Source organism: Mixophyes fleayi, chromosome 2 (genome assembly GCF_038048845.1).
Source record: "Mixophyes fleayi isolate aMixFle1 chromosome 2, aMixFle1.hap1, whole genome shotgun sequence".
In the NCBI taxonomy this organism is placed as follows: domain Eukaryota; kingdom Metazoa; phylum Chordata; class Amphibia; order Anura; family Limnodynastidae; genus Mixophyes; species Mixophyes fleayi.
In genome coordinates this window covers 133,392,358-133,419,254 of record NC_134403.1, presented here as the reverse complement: position 1 = coordinate 133,419,254, position 26,897 = coordinate 133,392,358, and the positions used below count along the sequence as shown (strand labels likewise).

The 26,897-nt window shown below is 40.2% G+C and overlaps 1 protein-coding gene across 1 annotated transcript in view; it reads right to left on the bottom strand.

The window, feature by feature from the left end:
- Window positions 1-26,897, bottom strand: part of MYO16 (myosin XVI) — a 234,011-nt gene that overhangs the window by 130,031 nt on the left and 77,083 nt on the right. Inside the window, exons 11-15 of the mRNA XM_075200000.1 lie at window positions 24,602-24,667; window positions 23,595-23,722; window positions 15,461-15,566; window positions 13,906-14,023; window positions 9,416-9,563 (exon numbers count right to left, since the gene is read on the bottom strand). Coding sequence (XP_075056101.1) covers window positions 9,416-9,563; window positions 13,906-14,023; window positions 15,461-15,566; window positions 23,595-23,722; window positions 24,602-24,667 — 566 coding nt within the window. The remainder of the gene's footprint in view (window positions 1-9,415; window positions 9,564-13,905; window positions 14,024-15,460; window positions 15,567-23,594; window positions 23,723-24,601; window positions 24,668-26,897) is intronic.

The following is a 26,897-nucleotide window of genomic DNA, read 5'->3' as shown; positions in this document are numbered from 1 at the left end:
GGACTCATAGCACTGTGCAGTAAGATGGCGGATGTAGAAAAGAGCAGAAGCTTGCGCTGGTTGCGGTGAGAATTTGGCTAGGTTGACGGTGTTACCACTGATGTGTGAAGCAGGTGTACTAATGTGGCTTGTGTAAGAGTGCAAAATTGGAATTTCAATTTGTGAACAGAGGTAACTGTAATGAGATAAAGGTGTAGAGAAAGTCCATACCTATGATTGTTCCTTGTCGCACTGAGCGACACATGAAAAAATATGATTGATTGAAAGGGGTGATACTTAAGGGGTAAAAGGCTGACCTTTTACACTGTCCGATAGTGCTCCTCAAAAGATTTTTCACTTTTTCAGACATAAAGGCACATTACTAGTGTCACACATTGGTGTCTTAGCCGCACTTACCACATCTGACGCTGTCCTATCACGGCTACCTAGGTCCCTCCTGGTCGCCTACAGCATTCCTGTCCATCACATCTCCGTTTGTAAACAAACACATACTATTTGTTCTGCTGCATGGGCACCGCCATCTTGGATGCAGTCAGGTGATCATTCCAGACCAACCAGATTCAGCAGCTGTGATCATATGAACTGTGCAGCAAGTGGTTTTTTAGAACACCCTATTTAAACCTGCTGCTGAGATCTGATCACTGCCAGAACAACACACTTCCCTCCTGAGGATTGTTCTTGGCTTCAGGTTCCAGTCTTTCCTGCACTGTTCCTGACTACCCTGCGTTTTCAAAGAGATCATCTTCTGTGAACATCCTGCATTACCAACTGGACTTCACTTTGCAAAGATCCTGCATTTTAAAGTGCACATCTCTTTTCAATTACTTGCAATTCCAAGTGCATATCTTCCTTGAAGTATTCTGCATTACCCGGAGTTCAACTTTCTGCAAGTACTCTGCACTACCAAGCTGCTTATCTTTCTGCAATATTCTGCATTCAGCAAGAGTGCTTATCTCAGTAAGAACTTTGTACTATTCAGTCTCTATTCTGCAGTATCAGTGGCTTTACCAGTATCATCAGTTATGTTGCTACAGCTGGTTCTGATTCTCTAGGGGTTATTACGAGTTCCGTGTATCTGTCTATGGGTTTCAGGTCTGGCTGCCATGCAGTCCTGAGTTCGCCATTTTGTGTCACTGTTCTAGTCCCTGTCTCCAGGTTCCATATCAGTCCTGATTCAGATAGGCCCAAGGGTTCCGAATCAGATTGAGAAATACAGATGACAGAGACAGTTTGTTCTGGCCTAATGGATCTGCTAGGGGTACATACTCAGAGGGAGGACACTGTCCAAATATTAGCTGAATGCACAGAGAGACAAGAAACTAACCAGGGGCAAATGTTGTCTACGTGTATGGATACCATGCAGGTATCCCTCAATCACCCATCTCTTACTCCACCTGAGCCAGTAAGACCTGCTTCACTACCAACTCCATATGGACTCCTTCTTCCCACACCAGATAAATATGAAGGACATCCTAAGAACTACCGCTTTCTCAATCAGTGTAGTATACACTCTGAGTTACAATCTGGGAATTTCCCTACTGCACATACCAAAACAGCTTATCTTATTCACTACTATCAGAGCAAGCTCTGGCATGGGCACCACCGCTCTGGGAAAAATCTGACCCAATTTTGTCTGATATTGATAGCTTCCTGTCTACCTTCCGCAGAATGTTCGATGAGTCTGCAAAATCTATGTCAGCTGCTTCAGATATTCTGAGGCTACGGCAAAGGCATCAGTTCGTCTATCAGTATGCCATCCAATTTCAAACACTTTCCTCTGATCTATCTTGGAATAATGAGACTCTTGTTGCGGTCTTCTGGAAGGCCTGTCTGACCATATTAAATATTAATTAGTGTCTTGGGAGTTACCCACAACTCTAGACAAATTAGTTACCATCTGCAATCGGGTTGATCTTCGGTTCAGAGAGAGAGCTCTAGAAAGGAGGAGGCTGGAGCGCCCCAAGTTCTGCCCATACACTGTCTCGTTCACCTGAAGAACCTACGCAACTAGGCAAAGCCCGTCTTTCATCAACAGAGTGGGACCAGTGATTTGGAGAGAAACTTTGCCTGTACTGTGCCAGCTCCAGTATTATTATATATATTATTGCTATATTCTTGTCCTCATAAGTCGGGAAACGCACCCTCCTAGCTGATGATGGGGAGGTCAGCCTAGGAGTGGCCCTTCGCTCCCCACAAGGAAAGGACTGTATAATCCCAGTCATGCTGAAACACACACGAGGCTCCCAATACATTTCAGCCCTGCTGGATTCTGGAGCAGCTGTGAATTTCATGTCTGCCAAATCAGCTTCTGAAACAAGCATTTATTTCTACTCCCATCCTCAGATTTAACACGTCCATTCTTCTTAGAAGTTGATGCCTCATCTGATGGAGTAGGTGCAGTTCTCTCCCAAAAATCAGCTGATGGGCAATGGCATCCAGAAAATTCTTACCAGCTGAACGTAATTGTGCCATAGGGGACAAAGAACTGCTTGCCATCAAGCTGGCGCTTGAAGAGTGGAGGCATTTACTTGAGGGAGCTCATTATCCTGTCACGATATACACAGATCACAAGAATGTGCTCTACCTTAAAACTAAATGAATCCACGTCAGGCCCGGTTACCTTCTGTCCCGGTTCCAAAAATAGCAAGGCCAATGCTCTGTCACGCTCTATGGTGGAAGAGAAAGGTTTCATCACTGTGGATCCGCGGCCTATTATCATTCAACTCAGCATTAAAGTCATTGAGCCTGACAATACCCCTCCCCAGGGGAAAATGTTTGTTCTGCATTCAGCAAGATTGCTTTACACTATCCAGTCTCTATTATGCAGTATCAGTGGCTTTACCAGTGTCATCAGTTCTGTTGCTATAGCTGGTTCTGAGTCTCTAGGGCTTATTTGCAGTTTCTTGTATCTGTCTGTTGGTTCCATGTCTGTGGCTGCCATACAGTCCTGAGTTGGCCATTCTGTGTCATTGTTCTGAGTTCCTAGTCCCTGTCTCAAGTTCCAGTTCGTTCTGTTCTGAGTTTTTGTGTTTTCCAGTTCTTATTAGTGGGTTCCAGTCCCGTGTGCCTGTCCACAGATGCCAGGATTGAGTTCCTACGAACAGTTCCAATTTGTCATTACACCGCTTTCCAGTTCAGTACTCAGGCACAGACTCCAGTCCTAAGACTCTTATACTGTTTTTGCTACTCTGAGTACCGTAGATAAGCAAAGAGATCATCAAACTCTCCAGTTTCTGTTTCAGTCCTGATTCAGCTAGACCCAAGTGTCCCGAATCGGATCGACAGACGACCGTGACAACTAGTTGGTGGAGGTGACTCCCGAGAGCATGAAGTTGGCATACACTTTTTGCATTGCACGGACAAGCAGGCGCGCTCATTGGGTGTGCTTCGTAACCAGCTTCCTCAGATGTTTTGGCCCTTTTAGAACCAAGAACTTTTTAGGCAAATATGCATATGGAATGCTCTAATAGGCACATCACCAAGAGAAATCATGTGAGTCACTACAAAAGATGCTGTCTTGCCTTGATAGAGGACAGACAGATGTACTGGCACAAAGTCAGATGTGTGGCATCAAAACAGACAAAAATGACTCCATTCCACAATGTTGACATAAATTATCCTAATTATAGGAGGATTTAATGCTGCTAAAACTACACATGTACCAGCTCATCTGTCTGTATAGCATAGTTTCAGTATAATGTCACACATTAATATCAGCTTTTCTATTCACTGTTAAATTCTTTAGACTTGTTTTTATTACAGTGCATGCTGTATTTGCCAAATTCTATTTAACTCCTCTTCAATGGGATAAAAACATTTACATATAGAATACTACTCCAACATATATGACTTAGTCTATCTCCACAGCATTAATGTTTACAAGTTAATGACAGAATTCAAGAACACATTCACGTGCCAGAAGCAAAATTATGAATATAGTTTTTATTGTCCATAGTTAGCATAGCGTATTTTGCTTTAATACATTTACTTGTCTTTTCAATATATTGGGTATAGATTTTTTGTTGGCTAGATTTTTTATATGCTAAAAATTAACTTCACTGCTAATGTCTGAACAGAAAAAAAAGCCCATGTTACTCTGAAATATTTTTTGCACTCAGTCTCTATAATCCTATTTTTGTGATTGAAAAATGGTTCTGCATCACACAGAGATCTTCTATAAATGACTCTTGAATAGCCATGTTTATCTTTGACATGTGTTGTTTACGTATCCGTGCATTTCTGTGCATAAATAGAATTTGTGTTAGGAGAGAGTTATGCTAATTGTATGCCTGGGTAAATAAGGAAAATCATAGGTTTCAGGCTGCCGATATCCTTCTTGTTTAGTCTTCACATTTGTCATGTTATTACGAAGGGCCAGTGGAACAATATTCTTGGTACAGCAGGCAGCACTCACTGCCTTGTAGTTAGAAGTGTTTGATGTGAAAACACAAAGTAGGTACAGACAAACAATGTGCTTGTCATCAGTACAAATCACAAGATGTACAGACTGATGAGTTTCTCTCATCACACATGGAAACTTTGATTGAATGTACCAGTACTGTTCCTTTTCAATTTTATTCCATGATTGATGTGACATTTCTTCAAATCATGAGTGGATACTGAATGATACTACTGTGCTCTTCCTAAAAATCAATTTACAAACTCAAGTTTATATTGAGATTTTTCCAGGACCTGTTTTGTACCAACTAGTCACGGGTGGTACTAAAAAGACATTTTCATTGTTTACACAAACCAATCTTATTTACATGTAATGTGAGCAGAAAGGGCTAATATCAACAGTGTAACTACCATAGGTGCAGGTCGAACAACTCCTCTGAGCCCTACTGCTGAAGGGGGCCTGTCTTCCCCATGCGAGTTTTATACCATTGGGTGGTACATGGGGAGGGGGGAGCTTACAAAATGTTAGGATAGGTCTGCTGTAGAATTGGAAGTGGGAAATGTAGAAAGGGGTGCTAAGGAGAAGCGGTGTAAGATGGGTGGTGGACTTGGTTGCATTTGTCCCACAGTACCTGACTGCATGTGTTCTACAGTACTAAGCTGCATCATTCCTACAGTACTAGGCTGCATGGGTCCCACTGCACTAGGCTGCATGGGTCCCACAGTACTTAGCAGTATGTGTCCCACAGTACTCAGCAGCATGTGTCCCTTAATACTTAGCTGTATGTGTCCCACAGTACTAGGCTGCACATGTCTCAGTAGTAGGGTACACATGTCTCAGTACTAGGGTGCACATGTCTCAGTACTAGGGCGCACATGTCTCAGTACTAGGAAGCACATGTCACACATTACTAGGTTTCAAGCTCTCACAGCACTAGGCTCCATGTTCTCACATTACTAGGCTCCATGTTCTCACAGTCCTAGGCTGCATGTGTCCCACCTACACTAGGCTGCATGTGTCTCACAGTACCTGGCTGCATGTGTCCCACAATACCTGGCTGCATGTGTCTCAGTACTAGGCTGCATGTGTCATACAGTACTAAGTTGCACATGTCTCACAGTACTAGGCTGCACGTGTGACACAGTACTAGGCTGCACTTGTCTCACTGTACTAGGCTGCACGTGTCTCACAGTTCAAGGCAGCATGTGTCTCAAAGTCAGGGTCGGACTGGCCATCTGGCACTTCTGGCATATGGCAGAAGGGCCGATGACTAGTTGGGCCGATCCAGCCGGCAGCATGTCCGCCCGAGCAGCAGCACCCCACTGCGCGCTGCTCGGCGGACAGAGTTTCAATGACATGCGGCACCTGTCATGTGGTGCGCGTTCCATGTGATTACTTGCATCGGCCGCACATCCCTGAAACATGGTAAGTGTGTGGGTAACAAGGTAAGTGTGTGGCCGGCCATGTTCATATTGAGTGAGTGAGTGAGTGTTTGGCCATATTCCTATAATGTGTGTGTGTGTGTTTGGCCATGTTCATATAGTGTGTGTGTGTGTGTGTGTGTGTGTGTGTGTGTTTGGCCATGTTCATATAGTGTGTGTGTGTGTGTGTGTGTTTGGCCATGTTCATATAGAGTGTGTGTGTGTGTGTGTGTGTGTGTGTGTGTGTGTGTTTGGCCATGTTCATATTGTGTGTGTGTGTGTGTTTGGCCATGTTCATATAGTGTGTGTGTGTGTGTGTTTGGCCATGTTCATATAGTGTGTGTGTGTATGTTTGGGCATGTTCATATAGTGTGTGTGTGTTTGGCCATGTTCGGCCATGTTCATATAGTGTGCGTGCGTTCAGTATTTTAGTATAGCATGTGTGTGTTTGGCCATGTTCATATAGTGTGTGTGTTTGGCCATGTTCATATAGTGTGTGTGTTTGGCCATGTTCATATAGTGTGTTTGTGTGTGTGTTTGGCAATGTTCTTATAGTGTGCGTGTGTTCAGTATTTTAATATAACGTGTGTGTGTGTGTGTGTGTGCGCAGTATTTTAATATAATATGTAAGGATCTTAATATAGTGTGGGAGGTAGGCTATTTAATGGTGGAGTGTAAGTGGGGGCTAATTATTAAGGTGAGGTGAAGGAACCTTTAATGGTGGGGTGGTTTAGGGCTATCAATTGAATATGGTGCTGATTTTGGGGAGGAGGGCTATTTATTAAATGTGAATATGAATTATTTATTGCCGGGGATGGTTGTGGAAAATGGCTACATTTATTAAACTTTAATGCAATTTAATTTATTGCTGGGACTGTTTGGAGGGAGGGAAATATGTTTTGAGTAAATGGGTATACTGTTAATTTTAATGTTGGGGCTGGTTGGAAGGAAATAGGTACTTATAAAATGTGAATATTATTATTGTGGGGACTGGAGGGAGGCCTAATTATAAAATGTGAGTGCTATTGTTTTAACACCGGGTCTGGTTGGAGTTTTCTAAATCTCATGTACCCATTTTTTTTCAAAATAGAGCTTCCAATATTCCAGGATCAAGACAAGAAGGAACTGAGCTAAAGAAACAAGCTGCTACAAGTGGTGAAAGTGACAAAGACAGGTAGGAGATACCAGGACAGTCTGCCAACTGTCCTGAATCTGGTGGGGCAGTCCTGAATTTGGGTGACTGTCTCACTTAGTCAGGATTTGGTCCGACTGCAAGGACAGTTGGGAGGTATATCCCGTTTCACAATGTACTGCTTGTGAAAGTAGAGCTGTGTGATTCTAACAGTAGTGCACACAGTATTGCTTGTGTATTTGTCTAATATGGTAACCATGTTACATAATAGGGGCCCTGCTGTCTTAAATACCCTGGGCCCTCTGAGCTTTAATCCAGCTCTGGTTAGGGGAAAGAAGCTGAGAGCTGCTACCAGTTCAAGGACAGGACACACGATTACAGAGAATGCCGAGGAGCTCTAAGTATCACAAGATTTGGTAATCTCGTGAGATAAAGATCTTCCCTGCTCACTCTACAGGAAGTTCCCACCCTGATGGATGTCAGCAGCACCAGAAGCATAAATTAAATACAGTGGGCTGGGGGTGTCATAATATGCCTTGGGGGATGGCGTGATGTGGCTGGGAGGGCGTGATAAATGTAATGTTTTATTATAATGTATGTATCAATGCCCCATGTTTACCACACCCACAACACAATGTGGTCATGCCCTTTTCGGCGGCACACAGTTTCTATCCTGCTAAGACTGAGGTGGGCCTGTGTACTTTAAATGTCAGGGCTGATTTTTAGTCCAAGTCCGCCCCTGCTCACAGTACTAAACTACACATGTCTCACAGTACTCGGCTGCATGTGTCTCACAGCACTCGGCTGCACGTGTCTCACAGTACTAGGCTGCACGTGTCTCATAGTACTCGGCTGCACGTGTCTCACAGTTCTAGGATGCACGCACGTGTCTCACAGTACTAGGCTGCACACACGTGTCTCACAGTACTAGGCTGCACGTGTCTCACAGTACTCGGCTGCACGTGTCTCACAGTACTCGGCTGCACGTGTCTCACAGTACTAGGCTGCACGTGTCTCACAGTACTAGGCTGCACGCACGTGTCTCACAGTACTAGGCTGCACGCACGTGTCTCACAGTACTAGGCTGCACACACGTGTCTCACAGTACTAAGCTGCACGTGCCTCACAGTACTAGGCTGCACGTGTCTCACAGTACTCGGCTGCACGTGTCTCACAGTACTAGGCTGCACGCACGTGTCTCACAGTACTAGGCTGCACGCAGGTGTCTCACAGTACTAGGCTGCACGTGTCTCACAGTACTAGGCTGCACGCACGTGTCTCACAGTACTAGGCTGCACGCACGTGTCTCACAGTACTAGGCTGCACGTACGTGTCTCACAGTACTAGGCTGCACGCACGTGTCTCATAGTACTAGGCTGCACGTGCCTCACAGTACTAGGCTGCACGTGCCTCACAGTACTAGGCTGCACGTGTCTCACAGTACTAGGCTGCACGTGTCTCACAGTACTAGGCTGCACGCACGTGTCTCACAGTACTAGGCTGCACGCACGTGTCTCACAGTACTAGGCTGCACGTGTCTCACAGTACTAGGCTGCACGCACGTGTCTCACAGTACTAGGCTGCACGTGTCTCACAGTACTAGGCTGCACGCACGTGTCTCACAGTACTAGGCTGCACGTGTCTCACAGTACTAGGCTGCACGTGTCTCACAGTACTAGGCTGCATGTGTCTCACAGTACTAGGCTGCACGTGTCTCACAGTACTCGGCTGCACGTGTCTCACAGTACTAGGCTGCATGTGTCTCACAGTACTCGGCTGCACGTGTCTCACAGTACTAGGCTGCATGTGTCTCACAGTACTAGGCTGCACGTGTCTCACAGTACTAGGCTGCACGCACGTGTCTCACAGTACTCGGCTGCACGTGTCTCACAGTACTAGGCTGCACGTGTCTCACAGTACTAGGCTACATGTGTCTAACAGTAATAGACTACACATGTCTCACAGTACTAGGCTGCACGTGTCTCACAGTACTAGGCTTCACGTGTCTCACAGTACTAGGCTGCATGTCTAACAGTAATAGACTGCATGTGTCATAAGAATATAGGTGTGATAAGAGAGAATTTTTTAAAAAAAAAAACTATGCCCAATACTTAAAATAGGGATTATATGTGATATGTATAATAATTAGAAATTATTTTTTTATACTTTGCCTTTTTTCTCACTATTTTACATGATTCCATTCTTATTCTTCACAATATTTTAAAATATGTGTCACAGAAAATTGACATACAAGATAAGTTTACAGCAGGTGAGTCACAGCATGAAAAGGGCCTCACTGACTTCTACAAAACTCATTCAATTATAACTGGGGTTTTTTCTCCAATACAACAGAGTCTTTATACACAATTTACAATACAATAATAAAAAAAAATGAAAATCTATATTTATATTTTACTATATTTTCATTGATGCTGTGAATGCTACGGAAAGTCTTAGTTTTACCTGTGTGCCATTGTGCTTCTGAGGTATAAGTTATATTTCTCTTCAGCAGACAACCCATCTATCATAAGGTAAAAAATAAGGAAGTTGCTTTGGCCTGAGGCTTGACTGATCAGACGGGTCTTCTCCAGCATATATGTGTACAGTCTGGCTGGAATGCAAATAAACATGGGTGAGAAAATTTTCAAGGGATTTTTCAAGCATCATCTATAGTACTGTTAGTACCCTTTTGGTATTTAAGTTTGTATTCAGTAGGCTCCCATCCATTTCAGTGACACAGATCAGCTTAATGCTATGCACAAGCATTAAAATTGGTACACAAGTTTAATGCTTGTGTACAAGAAATCTGTGTAGATGAAACATCTAGATATGAGGTTCATCTCAATAATTTATTATGTTATAGCACTTTCTGCCTCACAGCACTGGGTCATGAGTTAGATTCCTGATCATGGCCTTGGTATGTTCTTCTTGTGTTTGCGTGAGTTTCCTCTGAATGCTCCAGTTTCCTCCCACACTCTAAAAACATACTAGTAGGTTAATTGGCTGCTATTAAATTGACCTTAGTCTCTCTTGATCTGTGTGTATGTATGGTAGGGAATTTAGACTGTAAGCTCCAATGAGGCAGGGACTGATGTGAGTGAGTTCTCTGTACAGCTCTGTGGAATTAGTGGTACTATATAAATAGCTAATGATGATGATGATGTTTTACTGTATTTCTCTTGCTTGGAAGTCAAATCTAATCTTTAGACAAACAAAAACTGATTTAGTTCTCAGTGAGGGCATTAACCCTGTGCACAAAAGTTGATGTTTGCCTGTGTGGAATACTAAAGCATCTGTTTGTTTTTCTAATTGCCTGTGGAAAGTGTTGAATATATGTAAAGATCAAGTTTTATGTTTAAAGGCTGCAATGGAACAAAGAGTAATTGCTGCCAGTACAAATTTGCTTTATTTCAGCCAAGATGGGCAAGAGAAAGGATTAAATTTGTCAAACAGAAAATTTACAAACAGATGTGTCTAAAATTCAGTCCCAGCAAGAAAACTTGGAAAAACTGCATGGGAGTTTGCAGAGTGGAGATGAAGTTGGAAAATCTCAGCTCTCTGCACAAATCTGGTGTTACCTAAAGCCAGGGAAGAGTATGATTGCTTGGAGAAAATGTTTAACGAGGAAAACCGCTGTCTTGTAAAAGAAGTGCAGAAGCTAAAGCAACAGTGTGATGATGAAAAGATAAAAGCCCAAGAAGCTGAGTCCATGAGAAAGGAGTTGAATGTGTTGCAAGACCTGTATAAAGAAAGCGGAAAAGTAGTGGGAGCTCTTAAAGAGATAGTAGCAGAGAAATTGCTGTTTTTAAAATAAAGTTGTCATGGTTCAGCAAGAGGTGCACACATCAAGAGAGTCTGTAAAGGAACTTGTGGAGTGCAAGTTAGAGAGGCTTCATCTGCCTATAAAGCATGAAAAGCTTGAACAATTGTTACATGAGGAAAATACCCTTTCTTCAAGATATGCTGAGGAACATGACCAAGCGGTGGTTTTGACATTATGCCAGAGGGACTTGGTGAGAGCGTCCAATTGGGTAAACCCAAAGTCAAGGGCCTAAAATGGAACCCTACTGCTAATCTAGGTCCAGCTGTAAGGATGCATGACCGGAGGTATTTCAAGTGCGGAGAGCTTGGACACTTTAAAGCCAAGTGACCCCAAAACCCCATATCCTGTTAATTTGCCCAAGCTGGGTCTGTCTTTGAAAGCTGCTGTTCCTGGAGTTTCGAAACCAGTGGACCCACTTTAATTAAACTGATTGTGCAGATGAACAACATGCAGTCGTGGACTCTGGGAATGAACTTACACTGGTCTCCAGCTCTGTCCTGGCTGGAACCAAGGTCTTGCGACTGGCCTGAGTTAAGGTGCACTGCACACATGAAGCAACTAAGAGTTTGCACAGGACTTTTTTGGAAATTAGACATAAAGACCAAACCGTGAAGGTAGTGGCTGCTATAGTGCCTAAGCAGCCGTATTCACTTATCCTGGGGCGATATTTCCCACTCTTTACAGAGCAAATTCAGCCGTGCATGTCAGCATGCCCAGCTTTAAAGTGCTTTAAAGGGCCTGCCCAAAACGTCACAGTGTCTGGACCTTGATATCTGGGAAGAGCCAACCGGAATGCTATACTGGGGGTCACAGCAGGACTGCCACAAATAAGTCTGGACAGTCGGAATCAGCGTTTGCTTTTGATGTCGCGGATGTGGCCGCCCCAACTGTTGGCGAGGGCATAGACTGATCGGACTATCCTGAACTGTTGTGTGTGCCAAACTGCCAAACTTTGCACATGATCCGAGAGATGACGTGACTTTAAAGCATTTCTTTAATTTGACTAATAATGTTAAGTATATAACGAGAACTGTCAATTCGGCAGGTTGTATGCCATCATATACTGTCAAAAATAATGTACTATTTTGAGTGATTACTGTGAAGGGGAGGAAAGTAGAACAATTGAAATCCATATATCCTTAGTGCTAAAAGCTGCAAACACTCAGGTAGGTGGTGGATACTTAGGGTAAGGTAAAATGAGGGAATAAGCTTTACGTAGGTATTACTGGCCCAGAGTCTACGTGGTCATAAAGAGGTTTTGTAGGGCTTGTGCAGTGAGCCAGAAAACCTACCCCAATGTCACAGTGCAGCCACAATTGGAAAGGTCTCATAAGCGTCCTTTTACTAAAATAAGGGGCTATGAGTGCAGAAAGAGGGAGGACAGGCTGTTTTAGAACAGTGTTCTCAAGTGGCTAGAAAACAAAATCCCCATTCATACGCTAGTAGGCGAGGTTGAGAGGACCCTTAAGGTAGTAATGGAAGAGGCCAAACATTTGAGATATGTTGTTGCACATAGTTTAATCAAACCTCAGTGGAATATAATGGAACATAGACCAAGGATTTTGTACAACAATACAGATGCATTGTCATGGAAATCTGCACTCCTCGCGAAATCCGCGCCACCCTACTTGGTGATGTTAGGGGGAGGGATATGTGAAAAAGGGAATGGTTTGTCACAGGTTTCTAAGAGAGGAATCAGCTATTCAGGTGACAGTAAGGAGGTAAAGGCTGCAGACAGGATTACACAAATGTATAGCAGTGCACCTAGGTTGAGAGGCATTAAGGTATAAGACATGTGTAACAAAGAGGCCTATTTCTCCACACCTCCTGCATAGGGACAGGAGAGATCCCAAAAGTCTGCAGGTACAGGCTGCAGAAAGGGTTAATTCCTACACAGTCTTTCCCATAGCACACAAACACACAAATGCACTAGATGGATGTGATTGATTTGTGGTCTGTGATTGGTTTGCAGTGTTTTGCTAGAGGATACAAAACTGTATTGTGCACTTGTGCATTGTGACAGATGCCTAATAGTGGCCAGTGTCTAGACAGGAGGACTATGTCTAGCCAGTGAAAGCAAAGGCGGCATTAGTGAGCTGTGGGCCATGGTGCAGGGAAGCGAGGAGGGAACCGATGCCCACAGCTCACTGTGCCCATTATCTCCATGGGCACCGCACACGCTGCACCAATGGTAGCTCCGCCACAGAGTGATAGGTTGTCTGGTGTAATCCTAACGAAAACTGTATGCTGGGTAATTGTGATGGAACAATAAAAGCAGTATTCAACAAGAAGTTGTTTTTGTATGAATCAACAGAAGGGTGCTTGAATTAAAAAAAAAATATATATTTATACATATATATATATATATATATATATATATATGTATATATATGCACTGTAGCGTTTGTCAACAATAATATGAAATTATGTTCTCTCCATTTTGATTTTTTACTACTGATAGTGTTTGGAAATAAAACATTTAATCTGAGTAAGTTTAGGCCTTTGTCACCTGTTTAGACTGGATAGATATGTGCTAGATTATATTGGATGCCGTGGTTGAATTGGAAATTTAGAAGTGGCGGTATAAAAGTCTATGGAATTTGATAGCCTTACAATGAAAGAAGTAGGAGAAGTGGCATTATGGCATTCAACTGTATATACCCCCATTTCAACCAGTGATTATATGTATATAAAATATTGTATTCTATATAAAATATTGTGTATTAAAAATGAGTTGAGCTGGAGGGCATCTCTAGGAAATAATTATTTTTATACCAACACTCAGTGTTGGCAGAAAATAACTACAAGTATGTAGCATTATTATTATTATTATTATTATTATTATTATTATTATATGCAGTGGTCGAAGTGTAAATTTAGAGTTGGTGGTATGAAAAATATAATGGGAATGTAAGTGATTGGAATTTGATAGTTTTATAATGAAGGCAGTAGGAGAAGTGGCGGTATGGCAAACCACAGTATACACCCCAACTTCGACAACTGATTATATTTATATAATGTATTGCATATAATATATTATAAGTAGTAGTATTAGTTGCAGTAGTAATAGTAGTCGTAATAGTTGTAGTATTTATTACTATACAATACATAGATGCTTAAGAAATCTTACCTCCCATTAAAGTTGATGTCCTTTCACAAAAATGTAGTTCAAGGAATTTTATAAAACGACTAGATACACTATTAAGTGTTGTTTTGGCATGACCAAATGCTTCTAAAATGGCATTCACCTGCAAACAAGAAATTAAGTTCATGTCATTTCAGTAACAAATATCAAATTTACCACGTGAACCGGAATCAGCAGATTGTTGGGTCTCTTCTTTAGGTAACTAACATTTAAAGTAGCTGTATGATAACAGTCAAGGTGCTGAAAGTTGTAACAAACCAAGGGTCCTTACCCAATGATGTTGTGCAGAAGCCAGTGACACCACATTATAAACACAATCACATTTGATATGTGATGACTGTGATGGCTGACAAGCACTTGCACATGCAGTTAAGGCGGTCAACTGAGCAAGGTAAGCCTCATACCCACTAATGTTAATCACATGAGTTTTACTACTACTTTCAAACCATTGCTTCAAGTGTCACCTTCCCCACTACAACTGTTATTAATTGCTAGCATTGTAGTAGTGTTCAATTTGCATTCTGGCTGTTGTAATACATTGTGTCCTATCCTCATCCATTTACCAAATGTAAACACATTGTAGAATCCTAAAGGGAGATCCAAGTAAGCTTTAGCACGAGTAATAGCACTAATAACAAATATATGTCAAATACACTTGCATTTTACATGAGCATAGGCAAACCGAGGGTGGGGGTTTCCTAGTGTCTGGAAACCCCCCTCCAAGCCTGGGGCACTGTATAATTGAGGTGGCTGGACCCTGCCCCCACTTCACACTGCTCTGCTTGAAAAGGGAGACCTGTGTGCACCTAACAGTAGTGCACGCAGCATTGCCCATGTATATTATAGGGATAGGAAGAATTGGAGAGCAGCCAAGCACTGTCTAATATTATAGCCACGCCCCCATGCATGATGGTCACGCTCACTGACGGCGTGGTGTATAAACCCCCCTCTACAAATCCTGCGTTTGCCCCTGGTGAGGTTTAGTAGCGATTTATTTTATTTACTATGAAGGCTTCTGAAGGTCAGCAACACCAGTGGGTTTTCAACCAGAAAGCAGCAGAAAAAGAATAATAATGTTTGCAAATAATCCTATTATCATTTGGGAGTTATTAATGAAACAATGGAGTGAACACTTCATATCCAATTGCTATAACAGTTTATTCTTGTAAATACATTTAATTACCTTGAAATCATGCATTGATCACTGCCAGGTCGGGTGCTTCCCCTGTCTACCACTAACCATGCAGCCTACGTATACTCTAGCTGTGCCTATCTCCCCTATATAACATTACCATATGCATTTGTATGTCAGTTTCAGAACTATAACATTCTGTATTGATGTCAAACAGAGAACATGGCAGTGATGGGGGAAGGAGGAGGGGTGTCCAGATGCTGACAACCAATCAAAACAATACAATATTTTCTGTATATTTAGATTTTGTGTGGGGATAACTTGCTTTAACCATGTTCCCAAAACCTTTCAAATACATTGCAAACAAGTAATAAAGGCAGCAAAACGCGTGCCAATGTCTTCACTTACATGCTTTATTTTGGAATGAAGTGAATTTTTCCTGGAACTACACCTGAAGGCCAAGTGTTTAACTATGTGCTTGCAGGCTTCTGTCTTCCCAGAGCCACTCTCACCACTGTGAACGAAACAAGGGAAACTAGTTCAGTTTTTAGCAAAATTAATGTGTAAGTAATATAATACCAGTTAACTCTTAATATAAACCTAACATCTGGTGATACATATTCAGATAACTGTATGTTAAACAGAATTTTGTCTTCTATAGTAGGAAAATTAACTGAGGTCTACAAACTGCATTTTTTTTATTACACAAAGAAATGTTGCAGAACTAGAGAGCCACCTAGTGGCACAAGAGTAAAGTTATATTGAAAGTTTCACAGCATTTTGAACACAGCTTTAAGCTGTAATTATAAGGACTATTGATTCTTTCAGTAAGCACATATGCAGCACACATGAGGGTCATTTACAAACCTGCAAAACTGATACTGACAGCACAAATTCCTTCTTTTGTTATGCGTGCCCATTGCGATTGCGCCCATTTAGGTACGATCACGGCTAAATGTAGTAAAATTCCAGTGCCTTCAGGGGTGTTAGCTTTTGCTTGATAAAAAGTGTCAAGGTTAGCACTAGTTAATAATGTGACTCAGATTGTACCCACATACAAAAATTAGATTTTATACTACAGGATAAGATATTTAAAGAAGGTTCAAAGGGTTGGGACTTTCACATGGAGAGGGGTGCCTGGTTTAGCAGTTTTCCAGAGAGACTTTTTATGCCCCTCAAAATTACTCGACTTTACATATGCTTGAAGTTGCAAAGGAGAATGGTATTGCCCGCTACTTTTAATTTGACACCCTTTGGATTATCCAGGTGAACTGTATAAAGTAAAGTGACATAATGCATTGAAGTTGTATTTACTGTAAGAGTCAATTTTCCCTATTTTAACAGCCTTTAAAACTGTATTTACCGTTATGTGAATGTTGATGACACTCAGACATCTTTGTGTATATAGCCTGGTTAACAATATGGTACTTAATATCGACAGCTCTTAAAATTTAAAGGAGATAGGTCCACATTAATACAATGAACTGATAAAGTTACATCTCATCCATTTCCATTCTCACAGCTACCACATGGGGATCTCTCAATTATACAGTACAGTGGAAAATGTTGGTGCATTATATTAGCTATAAACCAGAGTAAAACATTTTTGCACTTTTCTTTCATATATATTCAACACCCATATAGTCTTAAAGGAGTAAAAAAAGAGGTCAACCCAATAAAATGACTAATATTTGAATTGTCACATAATAATTTGTAAACTACTTAGGTAGACATGCTAGAGCTAATATAGATCTGCTTAGTGACATTTACTAAAATATGCAAACACTGATATTGAATTTTTTAAGCTACAGAATATGTTAACAGTTTATGTTTTTTTATCACATACATGAATAAATGGGGTTTTTTATTGTAATTTGAAATATACACAGTTCTCGGATTACTTTGCACATTTTATTGGTGCCAAGACAATGCATTTATTAACTTATATTAACTATAAATCTATATTAACTACATAAATCACATAACTAACTGCTGCTAAAACTACCAAGAGTTACAGTCATGTTTATATGAAACTAGCTGAAATACCCGGCGTTGCCCGGGTTTAAATCTTTAAGTTATTAAGTTATCAATGAGTCGGATGTAACTATCAATATTTAAAAATAATTAGCAGCAAAGATGTCAACCAAATCCATCCAGAACAGGCTCCCTGTGTCAAAGTTCTGCCCAGCGTACACCAACAGGAGGTCCGGCTGGGACCCCAACCACTCCATTAGGCATCCCAGACCAATTGCCACCCTTCTGTTAAGTTTTCATCCAAATCCATCCAGCGGAGGGGCTAGAACAGGCTTCTCAGGTCAAAGTTCTGCTCAGTGTACACCAACGGAAAGTCCAAACAGGACCTCAACCCCCTAGAATGTCGCCTGGGATCCAATGTAACCACTTTATGAAGTTTTCATCCAAATCCATGCAGTAGAAGACTCAGAAGAGTCTCCCCGGTTCAAAGTTCTGCCCAGTGTACACCAACGAGAGGTCCCACTGGGACCCTTAACCCCCCTAAAACTTAGCCAGGATCCAACTAAACCATCTCACATTGGTTTCGTCCCAATCAGTGCAGGGGTGTCCGAATGCAGGCTCAGAACAGGCTTCCCGGGTCAAAGTTCTGGCCAGTGTACATTAACAGGAGTTCCTATAGAGACCCTAATCCACCTAAATCCTAGCCAGGATGCAACGGTACCACGTCGCATTGGTTTCATCCCAATCGGTGCAGGGGTGTCCGAATGCATAACCGGACAGAAAAACAAACAGACCAATGCTTTTTATATATTAGATGTGTGTTTTAGTGACCCATCTCGGTCTAAAATGTTTCAAAAGGAAGTAGTTTGACATTCTCATTATCTCATTCAATATTCTTTCAATAAAATAAAATTCTGAATACATTTTTTCAACTTTTTCCCCAAAACCTCAACATGTTTGCTTTTGTCTATTACCAGAATTATGATTTTCATTTAAACACATGAATGATGTGCAACATTTCTGAAAGGGTATTCAACTTCACAATGTTCATTGATGGGAAAACAGGGATTATGCAGTAATAAAATATTGGTAGTATCCATTAAAGCGTTACAATGTACATGTCATTTCTCGCCACTCAGCTGCAAAAAACAAGTGGATTGATATATTAAAGTTTTAACTAGCCTGATCATGTGACTGAAAGCCTGACCAGGGGTGTCCGAATGCATAACCGGACAGACAAACAAACAGACCAATGCTTTTTATATATTAGATGTGTGTTTTAGTGACCCATCTCGATCTAAAATGTTTCAAAAGGAAGAGACAAGGGAGGAGATGTATATTGGTGCAATTTTGTTGATAGCTTGCCTATTAGTAGAAGTATTTCAAATTTTATTAAATTATTTATTTTATTATATGTTATTTATTAATTTAATTATTATATTTTGTAGACACATTAGGTGGCAGATTCTTCTGACTGGAATATTATTAGCCTAGTATTTGAATGATTGAGTTTTAAGGAGTGAGAGAAAATTCAAGATGTAATGGCAGAGAGACATTTCATTACATGGGCCAACACTAATGGTGAGAAATCCAGAGAGAATTGACAGCTTTGGGTTTCACCTGCATAAAGATGACACTGAAATCCAAAGAAATGTATTAGTTTTCAAGAAATGTGGCATGGATATAGAATAATAGAATAATAGAGGGCCTAGCACTCAAACTTGTGGTACTCCAACTGATAGAGGAAGCAGAGAGCGAGTGTAAGGAGTGGTTTGATAAGTAGGATGAGAACCATGATAACACAGTGTCTTGAGGACCAAGGGAATATAGTGTTTGTATAAGAAGAGAGTGGTCAGCAGTGTCAAATTGAGCCTGACTAAAGAGGGTCCGATAGAATGTTTGCAGAAAGGAAGCATATGAGGTGCGTGAATGTGACCTCTCAAGATGCTTTGATGGGCATGGGAGTTGAGATAGTGACACAGTTTGGTTTAGAATAGAAGTAATTACCACATGCCTGAATAATGAAGGAAAGATACAAGTGGAGATTACAGATGTTAGTTAAGGATGAAATAAACACAGGAGAAAGCATATGGATGATATGTGAGTTGGATAGGTCAAGTTGACAAGTCACAGAGTGGGAAGAGAAAGAAGTAGATAATCCCTCTTCATTTGTGGAATCAAATGAAGAAAAGGTGACACAGTGTGCAGGCTGTTGCTTGGGGAAGAAGGTACCATGTAAAATCTTGTCAATCTTGTCCTTAAAATAAGAAGCAAGATCTTGGGCATTGATGGGTGTCAAAAGGTTTGGGGTAGGAGGGTTGAGGAGAGAGTTAAATGTATTAAAGAGGTGTTTGGAGTTTGAAGTCTGAGCAGAGATGAGAGATTGGAAATATGTATGTTTTGCAGTATCCAGAGCAGTTCAATAGGGGTGGTAGACAGCAGTATATATGCGGAAGTTATGAGAAGCACCGGATTTATGTCAGTGACATTCTACTTTGAGATTATTTAAAGGCAGTGTGTTCCCTAGTAGGAGAGAGGTTGTTGTAGAGAGGTGGAGAGTTGAAAATTAAGTTTAGACTTCTGTGGGTATGTGGATGCTTGGTAGAGTAAAAGTGCAAAGAGGTTAAGGTGGTGGAAGACAGCTTAAAGGTGATAAGGTGATGGTCAGACAGAGGAACTGGAATGGAAAAGAAATCAGACACTGAGCAAAGCTCAATGTTGTGTAGAAAAGTCAGTCCACTGAGAGGCCAGGAAGGGAGGTTAGAGACACAATTTGGAAGTACATGAAGAATGTGGATAATCAATAGGTATGTTGAAATCATCCATGATGATGGTGGGTATGTCACATAATAAGAAATAAAGGAGCCACACAGAGAAATGTTCAAGGAATTATTGGTGTGGTCCGGCAGGGTGGGGTGGAGGTGATAGATCACATCAACATGCAGAGACAAGGGGTTGAAGATCCAGACAGTATATACTTCAATAGATAAGAATGTAAGTGATGGAACATTTGATAGGATTGTAAATGTGCAGTGAAGGGAAAGGAATAGTCCAACCCCACCTCTTTGTCTACTTCCAGGCCTACAGGTGTGACTGAAGTGGAGGCCACTGTGTGAAAGGAATGCAGGTTAGCCAGTGTCTGATTGTGAGAGTCATGTTTCTGTTATTGCGAGAAAGTAGAGGTTGTTTTGGAGGAAGAAGTCATGGATGGAGGTTAGTTTGCTGCAAACAGAACCTATAGTCCATTGATTTGATGCTGTTTGACAAATTAAAATCATCTTTGCAGGTTTGATCAACACTAATATTTGATTTCTTGCTGTGTCTATTTGGTACAGCATTTGCTCAAGTGGAACTACCACCAGGGCAGTAGATGCAGCTGCTTTGGAGCCCGACAATTAGGGAGAACTGTAAGCTCAAATGGTTTTCTAAGAAGTAGCTGCATGAGCCTGACATTGATATTGTATAATCAGTTCATTAGCATTTATTTTCCTGTATGACCCTGCACTTTAAATGAATTAATGATATGGTACCACATTGATTTCACCTATTGGGGCCCTTTGAAATTTAAGCTTTGAAATGAGAGTTTAGTAAAAACAAAGACAGGCGGGAGATTTCTCTTTGACAAAACAGGAGATAGACCTTTACCAAGGAATTCCAAGACCATATAAAACTGTGTGCAGGTCACCAAATTCTGAGGTGGTATCTGACATATTTTTATCTTACAGAAGGGAGTACATTATACATTTATCACATAACTTGTAATAAAGAACGTTGCTTCTATAAGGTGATCCTGGCATCCAGATGTGTTTTACCTTCACTGACATTCATGCATTTCATCATAGAACACGTTCACCATGAGTCATGTGACACAAATGACAGCTCTCCAAATATAAGTTATATTTTAGTGGAGATACATCACTGCTCTCCAAATATAAAGATATTTTACATTTATTCATGTAACTCTCTAATATAAGATTAGAGCATACTTGCCAACTCTCCAGGAATGTCCGGGAGACTCCCGAAATTCGGTGAGATCTCCTGGACTCCCGGAAGAGCAGGCAAATATCCCGCAAATGGCCTTTTGCCGGCAAAATGACGTGACTCGCAGTGAATCTCGTCATTTTGGTCCCACAACAAAAAATGGCATTTTGTAGCGGGGGGCGGGGCCAAAATGCCGTGAATCGCCGCGACCCGCCCCCAACCACCCCCCCCCCTCCTGACTGGGATCTCCCAGAAAGACCTCTTAAAAGGTTGGCAAGTATGGATTAGAGTTCTGTGAATAGTTGTGTCCCTCTCTTCGCCTGCTCTTTCCCCCTTCCATGACATTCCTGTTCTCCTGCCCCCTTCTCTGTCCTCAGTTTGTTCTTTACACCTTATGGTTGGATGGAAATTTTCACTGTATTAAATGAATTCTTGTATGCATGAATATTTCCGACGACTACTGTGGCATGCATAACATACATTTTACCACTCTTGTGTGACTTATTTCCTCAATAAGAAAGATTAAACAAAAAAAAGTGCTTTTATAAAGGTCATAGAATCCTGACGTGATTTCTACTATCCTTTTGAAGTTTTAGTACGGGGTACATTATCTCTTATAATAGATAAGTTTCACTGGCTGTTATACATTCCATCACTGGACCTTTCCAAAATAAGCCATGTGACTCAAGTAACATCACTGCACTCCAAATATGATATCCCTAGTCATCAAATATAAGGATATATATTATTAATATTTTACATTTATTCAGGTTACTTAAATTATATATATGGTATGCAGTCTATACTGGAAATGAAATGGGGGTATTGCTCAGAATGTGGTGAGAATTATTGTTTTTAAGTGACTAATAAAAATGTGTCATTTCATTTTATGACTACCAGCAAAAGAATACCTGTATGAGTGTATTACAGTAATGGATAAAACCAACCACAACTGAAAAAATAATATTTAGACTACAGTTAGACATCCTGGATATATAGTAAAACAGAACAACATATGTTATAAATGCAAATATTTGTAAGATATTAGCCAATAAAGAGGTCAATACAAAGCGTTCTCAGCAAACTATAAAACATCAAATACTTATTCTTGAAATTGTATAGAAAATATAAAAATTGCATGAAGCCCCTGTGGAGAATACTGAACTAGTCTTCTAGACTTTGTTTATGACAAAGTGCAGAAGAATTACTTCTATCATTTTAAGCAAAATGCCAAGTGACAGAGCACCATCAAATAAGATGCTTTATTAAGTGTCAACTAAAGCCCTTATTTCCTGATTGCAAAGGTTAGGTTTTATTTCCTATTTAAACCTGGGTATTAGCACCATGCTGAGAAGAACTGTTGCCAATATGTTAACAGCCTTTGTATACTAACCACTCTTTTATCATGACAATGAAGAAAGCACAGGATATTGGGTTCGGGGTTGTGGACACAACACCACCTAAGAATGACACAGCTAGAGAACATTGGTGAGGAGTTACTATTGGTATTCAAGGTTGGCTGGTTGTTAATGTAACAGGAGGTGCAGGAAAAGCTGGTGGGGGGGGGGGGGATTCCTGTGGTTGTCTGAAGGGAATCCAGGCAATAGAAGAACCCATCAAGACATTCCAGGATTTTAACTTAATTAACCTCCTGTTTCTCGATTCTTGGAAAGAGGTTTTGTACCAAGTCACAAGTTGTAGGTTCTCCAGCCTGGTCCAAAGCCAGAGTATACTATTAAGTTGTGGACACAATGCCAGCTAAGATCGGCACAGCCAGAGAGCAGTGGTGCAGAATTGTTATCGGTATTCACCAGAGCCTTACGTAATGCAGGATGGATTTTATAGTAACCAGGTCATGGTTCACCAAACTGGCCTTTAGTGAGATGGATGGAGCACTACAGGTATGTAGCTCTGATGGCAAAATAGTCAGACAAGCTGAAGTCAGCAGGATACAGGTAAATTGAACAAAATCGGCAAGCGAGGAATAGTCTGCAAAAGCCAAAAGTCAAAACCAATCTGTCAGTCCAGTACAAAGGCAGGATCCAAGTATCACTAAGTCAGGAACAAGCCGGGTTAATCATCAGGAATCAAGCAGTAAACAGAATAACACGCTCAGGAGTTCAGAACAGCAAAGTTGATACTTTGGAAGGGAATGGCAGACAGAGCAAGTCTATATACAGTTTGGAATATGTCAGCAATCACCTGATTGTAACTCAGTAAACTTGCACCAGCTGTGCTTGTCATGCTGCGCAGTGAGAGTTGAATACAGGAATGCATCTAAATACAGGATTCCTTACACTGGAGGGGAATGGTCCTGATGCTGGGCACACAAACACGTAGCTATAGATTATTAAGTGATGCATAAGACATCTGCTCAGGCTGTACTGACTGACAGGTAGACCACACTTTAATGTTTTATGAATCATTACAATAAACAGATAGCACAACAAATACCAACATCATTAAAACAATTGTTAAGTCCATGTATCAGATAATTACTACATCAATGTATTGAATGCACTACATCAAAAACAATATTTTCCACAGGACAGAGAAATGAAATATACTAATACCAAGCAGACTGTACCTTAAAATAAAACACTGAGGTCTTTTCTCTTGGAAAACCATATGGTAAGCTCTCTCAGAACACGCAAAGATGTGAGGCGGGAGGGAGGAGCACAAGCGTCCAGAGATATTATGATATAACTGAGTGACCTAAAATTAAGAAAGATTACAACTATGACTACACATAATATAACACATTCTATTTATTTCCCTGTGTGTTATTTATATACTAAAAGTTTGACAGAACTTAACTTGCTGCCTACAAGATTCTGTTTCTTCTGCTGCCATATGGAAGCAGATCATTTATGTTTAATATCTCTCCTGATAGACTAAAATGTGTACTTTTTAATGTCAAGTTACCATTTGGCATTTATATATATATATATATATATATATATATATATATATATATATATATATATATATATATATGTATATATATATATATATATATATATATATATATATTTATTTATATATCTATCTCAATGGTTATGTCATCTCAACCCAAATAATGTACATAAACTATTAGAAATACCTATACTGAGCTATATATGCCCAACATGCTCTTCTTCAAATATCTGGAGCAGGCTGCCATGTGCAGACAGAGTGTGATTGACAAATTTGGAAACTTGCTCTGCAGAAATGTACAGTGCTGATAAAGACACAAGAGGGGTTGTTGATAATGTTATTAAATTCTGCCGATAAAAGCCACATGCAATGTGATCTAACCAAAACGCAGTCTCATTTTGTGAGACCATACCTCCAAATACAGTATGTAAGACCTAGCCATTATGGTCCCAGAAAATTAGGCAAAATTAAGGACTGTTGGCAGGTGCACCATATATTTTCCTATTTTCCTTTTTCCTCACCTATTCTTTCAACCAAGTCAACTGTAATAAAATTATAAGTATTAAGGACCACTAGATGATAGAACTAAGCAAACACAGAAGTAAGGGACACAAACACCAATAACAAGGCTCAAACAATGACAACCTCAAACATAGATACATAGACATGAGTTCTTACCAGTGATGAGTAGATTGGGAGATCTTTGTATGGGTTAACAAGCAGCAAAATATTTCCAATGTAGGTCTACAATAAAATGTAATAAACCATTATACAGATTATAGTCGACTTGTATAATCAAACCACAGTTTATGCATTTTTTCTTGTTAAATGTGAAGGACATTTTATTACTAAACTTTATTACGTCATATGAAAACGCCACACTACATTGTAACTAGTCACCGTAGTTGTACAAAGTAGTTATACATTTTGCCTATATTAATTAAAACAATACACAACTTTTAGGCCTATATATGTAAGAAGGCTTTAAAGTCTTAATAGAGAAAAGGTAAAAGGAACACGACTGATTCATAATCTGACTTACAGTGCATTTATCCAGGATCACAATGGAGGTAACCATTTTGTATGCTCAACTAATATTCAAGAGAATGTGGCCTACCAATTCACTAGGGACCAGTAACTCTTGAACATAAGTCATATGTTAATGTCATATGTTCAAATCATGTCTTGACATGACATAATGTCTTGTCATGTCTTGTCTTATGACATAAGTCATAAGTTAGCATTAGTCATGCAGTGCTTCTGTGATATCACTGATTCCTACCAAATTAATAAGCAGCATATTGGTTCAACCTACAAAATGATTCCTTCTACTGTGATTTAGTGAAAGGTCCACGTTAATGCTGCTTTTGCAGCCAATCGCATGGAGCCCTATTTCCCTCTGAATGCCTTATTTATATTAAGTGTTCTTGGCTGATAACTGTTAACTACATCACGCTACAGTTAGGGTGCATTCGTATGCAAATATACATTTGATCACATTACTGCATTTGTTGCACATTCTACCGCATGTTTTCAACTGTGAACATGTTTTACTTCAGTTTTTATGCTTTTCCATAAGTTACAATTAATTGAATCACATGAAAGCCCAAAATGCATTGGTGTGTGAACAAGCCTTTACATTGATTGAACCCCTTTTTTTCTAGATAAACATAGGTTAAAGTATTGCCCCAGAAAATAATGTATCTGGTGAAGGGAGACAGAATTTTAGTGTGCTTAGTGGGAAAAACACACCTAAATGACTTTTGACTTTTCATTAGATACCTGTGGATTTTTTGCATTACATAAATTATCTATATCTCCATGAGAAATTGATAAATGCATCTATTGTATATACAATAATACACAGAATGGTACATACACTGGCGGTCCCGTCCTTGAATCACAGAGAATGATGTTAGAGGACCTCTAAATCAGAGGTATATTTTCCCTCAATCCTCTTGTCATATGAAATACATGGTATGAAAAGATAGAAAAACAAACATGGCATAATAACATAAGACACCAAATATAGTCCACCACCACTATGGGGCATATGCTGATTTTCAAAGATTGGTGATGAAAAAATAACTTCCAATACAGCACCCGTGATCCTTCCTTCAATTTTTCCCCCTTAGGGTATATGCTTACATTCAGCGAGTTCAAAATGTGCCTGTAGGGTAATTCTCTGTTCCCTTAACAGTGCAGAGATACTGTATATTTGGTGTCTTATGTTATTATGCCATGTTTGTTTTTCTATCTTTTCATACCATGTATTTCATATGACGAGAGGATTGAGGGAAAATATACCTCTGATTTAGAGGTCCTCTAATATCATTCTCTGTGATTCAAGGATGGGAGCGCAAGTGTATGTACCATTCTGTATATTATTGTATATATATATTTGTGGAGTTTTGGTGGAGATTCTGGGGTATTTATTCGGCTGCATACCTGAGTGAAGCGCCCTTTAAGATCTTTTTAGTATACATATTATCTATTGTATATATTATAGCAGCAGTCTATTTGTGTCCATATATAATAGATTAAAAATGTAAAACAAACTTTATTATGAACAGAACTGTGTGAAGTTTTCCCCACCTCACAGCAACAGTATAAACTGAGAGAAAATCCAGGATTTGCAGGGATTCAAAATGTATCGTTATTGCTTGGAGGGACTACATTAACTAATGCAGGAACACATTAAACTCAATTTAACTGGGACTGGGTTGATCAACCTCTGGCTGTTAATGCCACAAAAAGGAAATACATTTTCCTGACTGCTTTATGTACTTATTCATCAACTTGTGTATTTTTTGTTAGACTGATGTTATATTTCTCAAATTCCTGCCAACTATTATAAGTCTCATTGTCAGTTCAGCGCCGTTCACATAGCAGCTTGAAAGATATCTTTAGTAACAGGTGGAGAAATGATGTCTCAGATGGGAGAAATAAAACTTGCACTGTGCCACATTTTAGT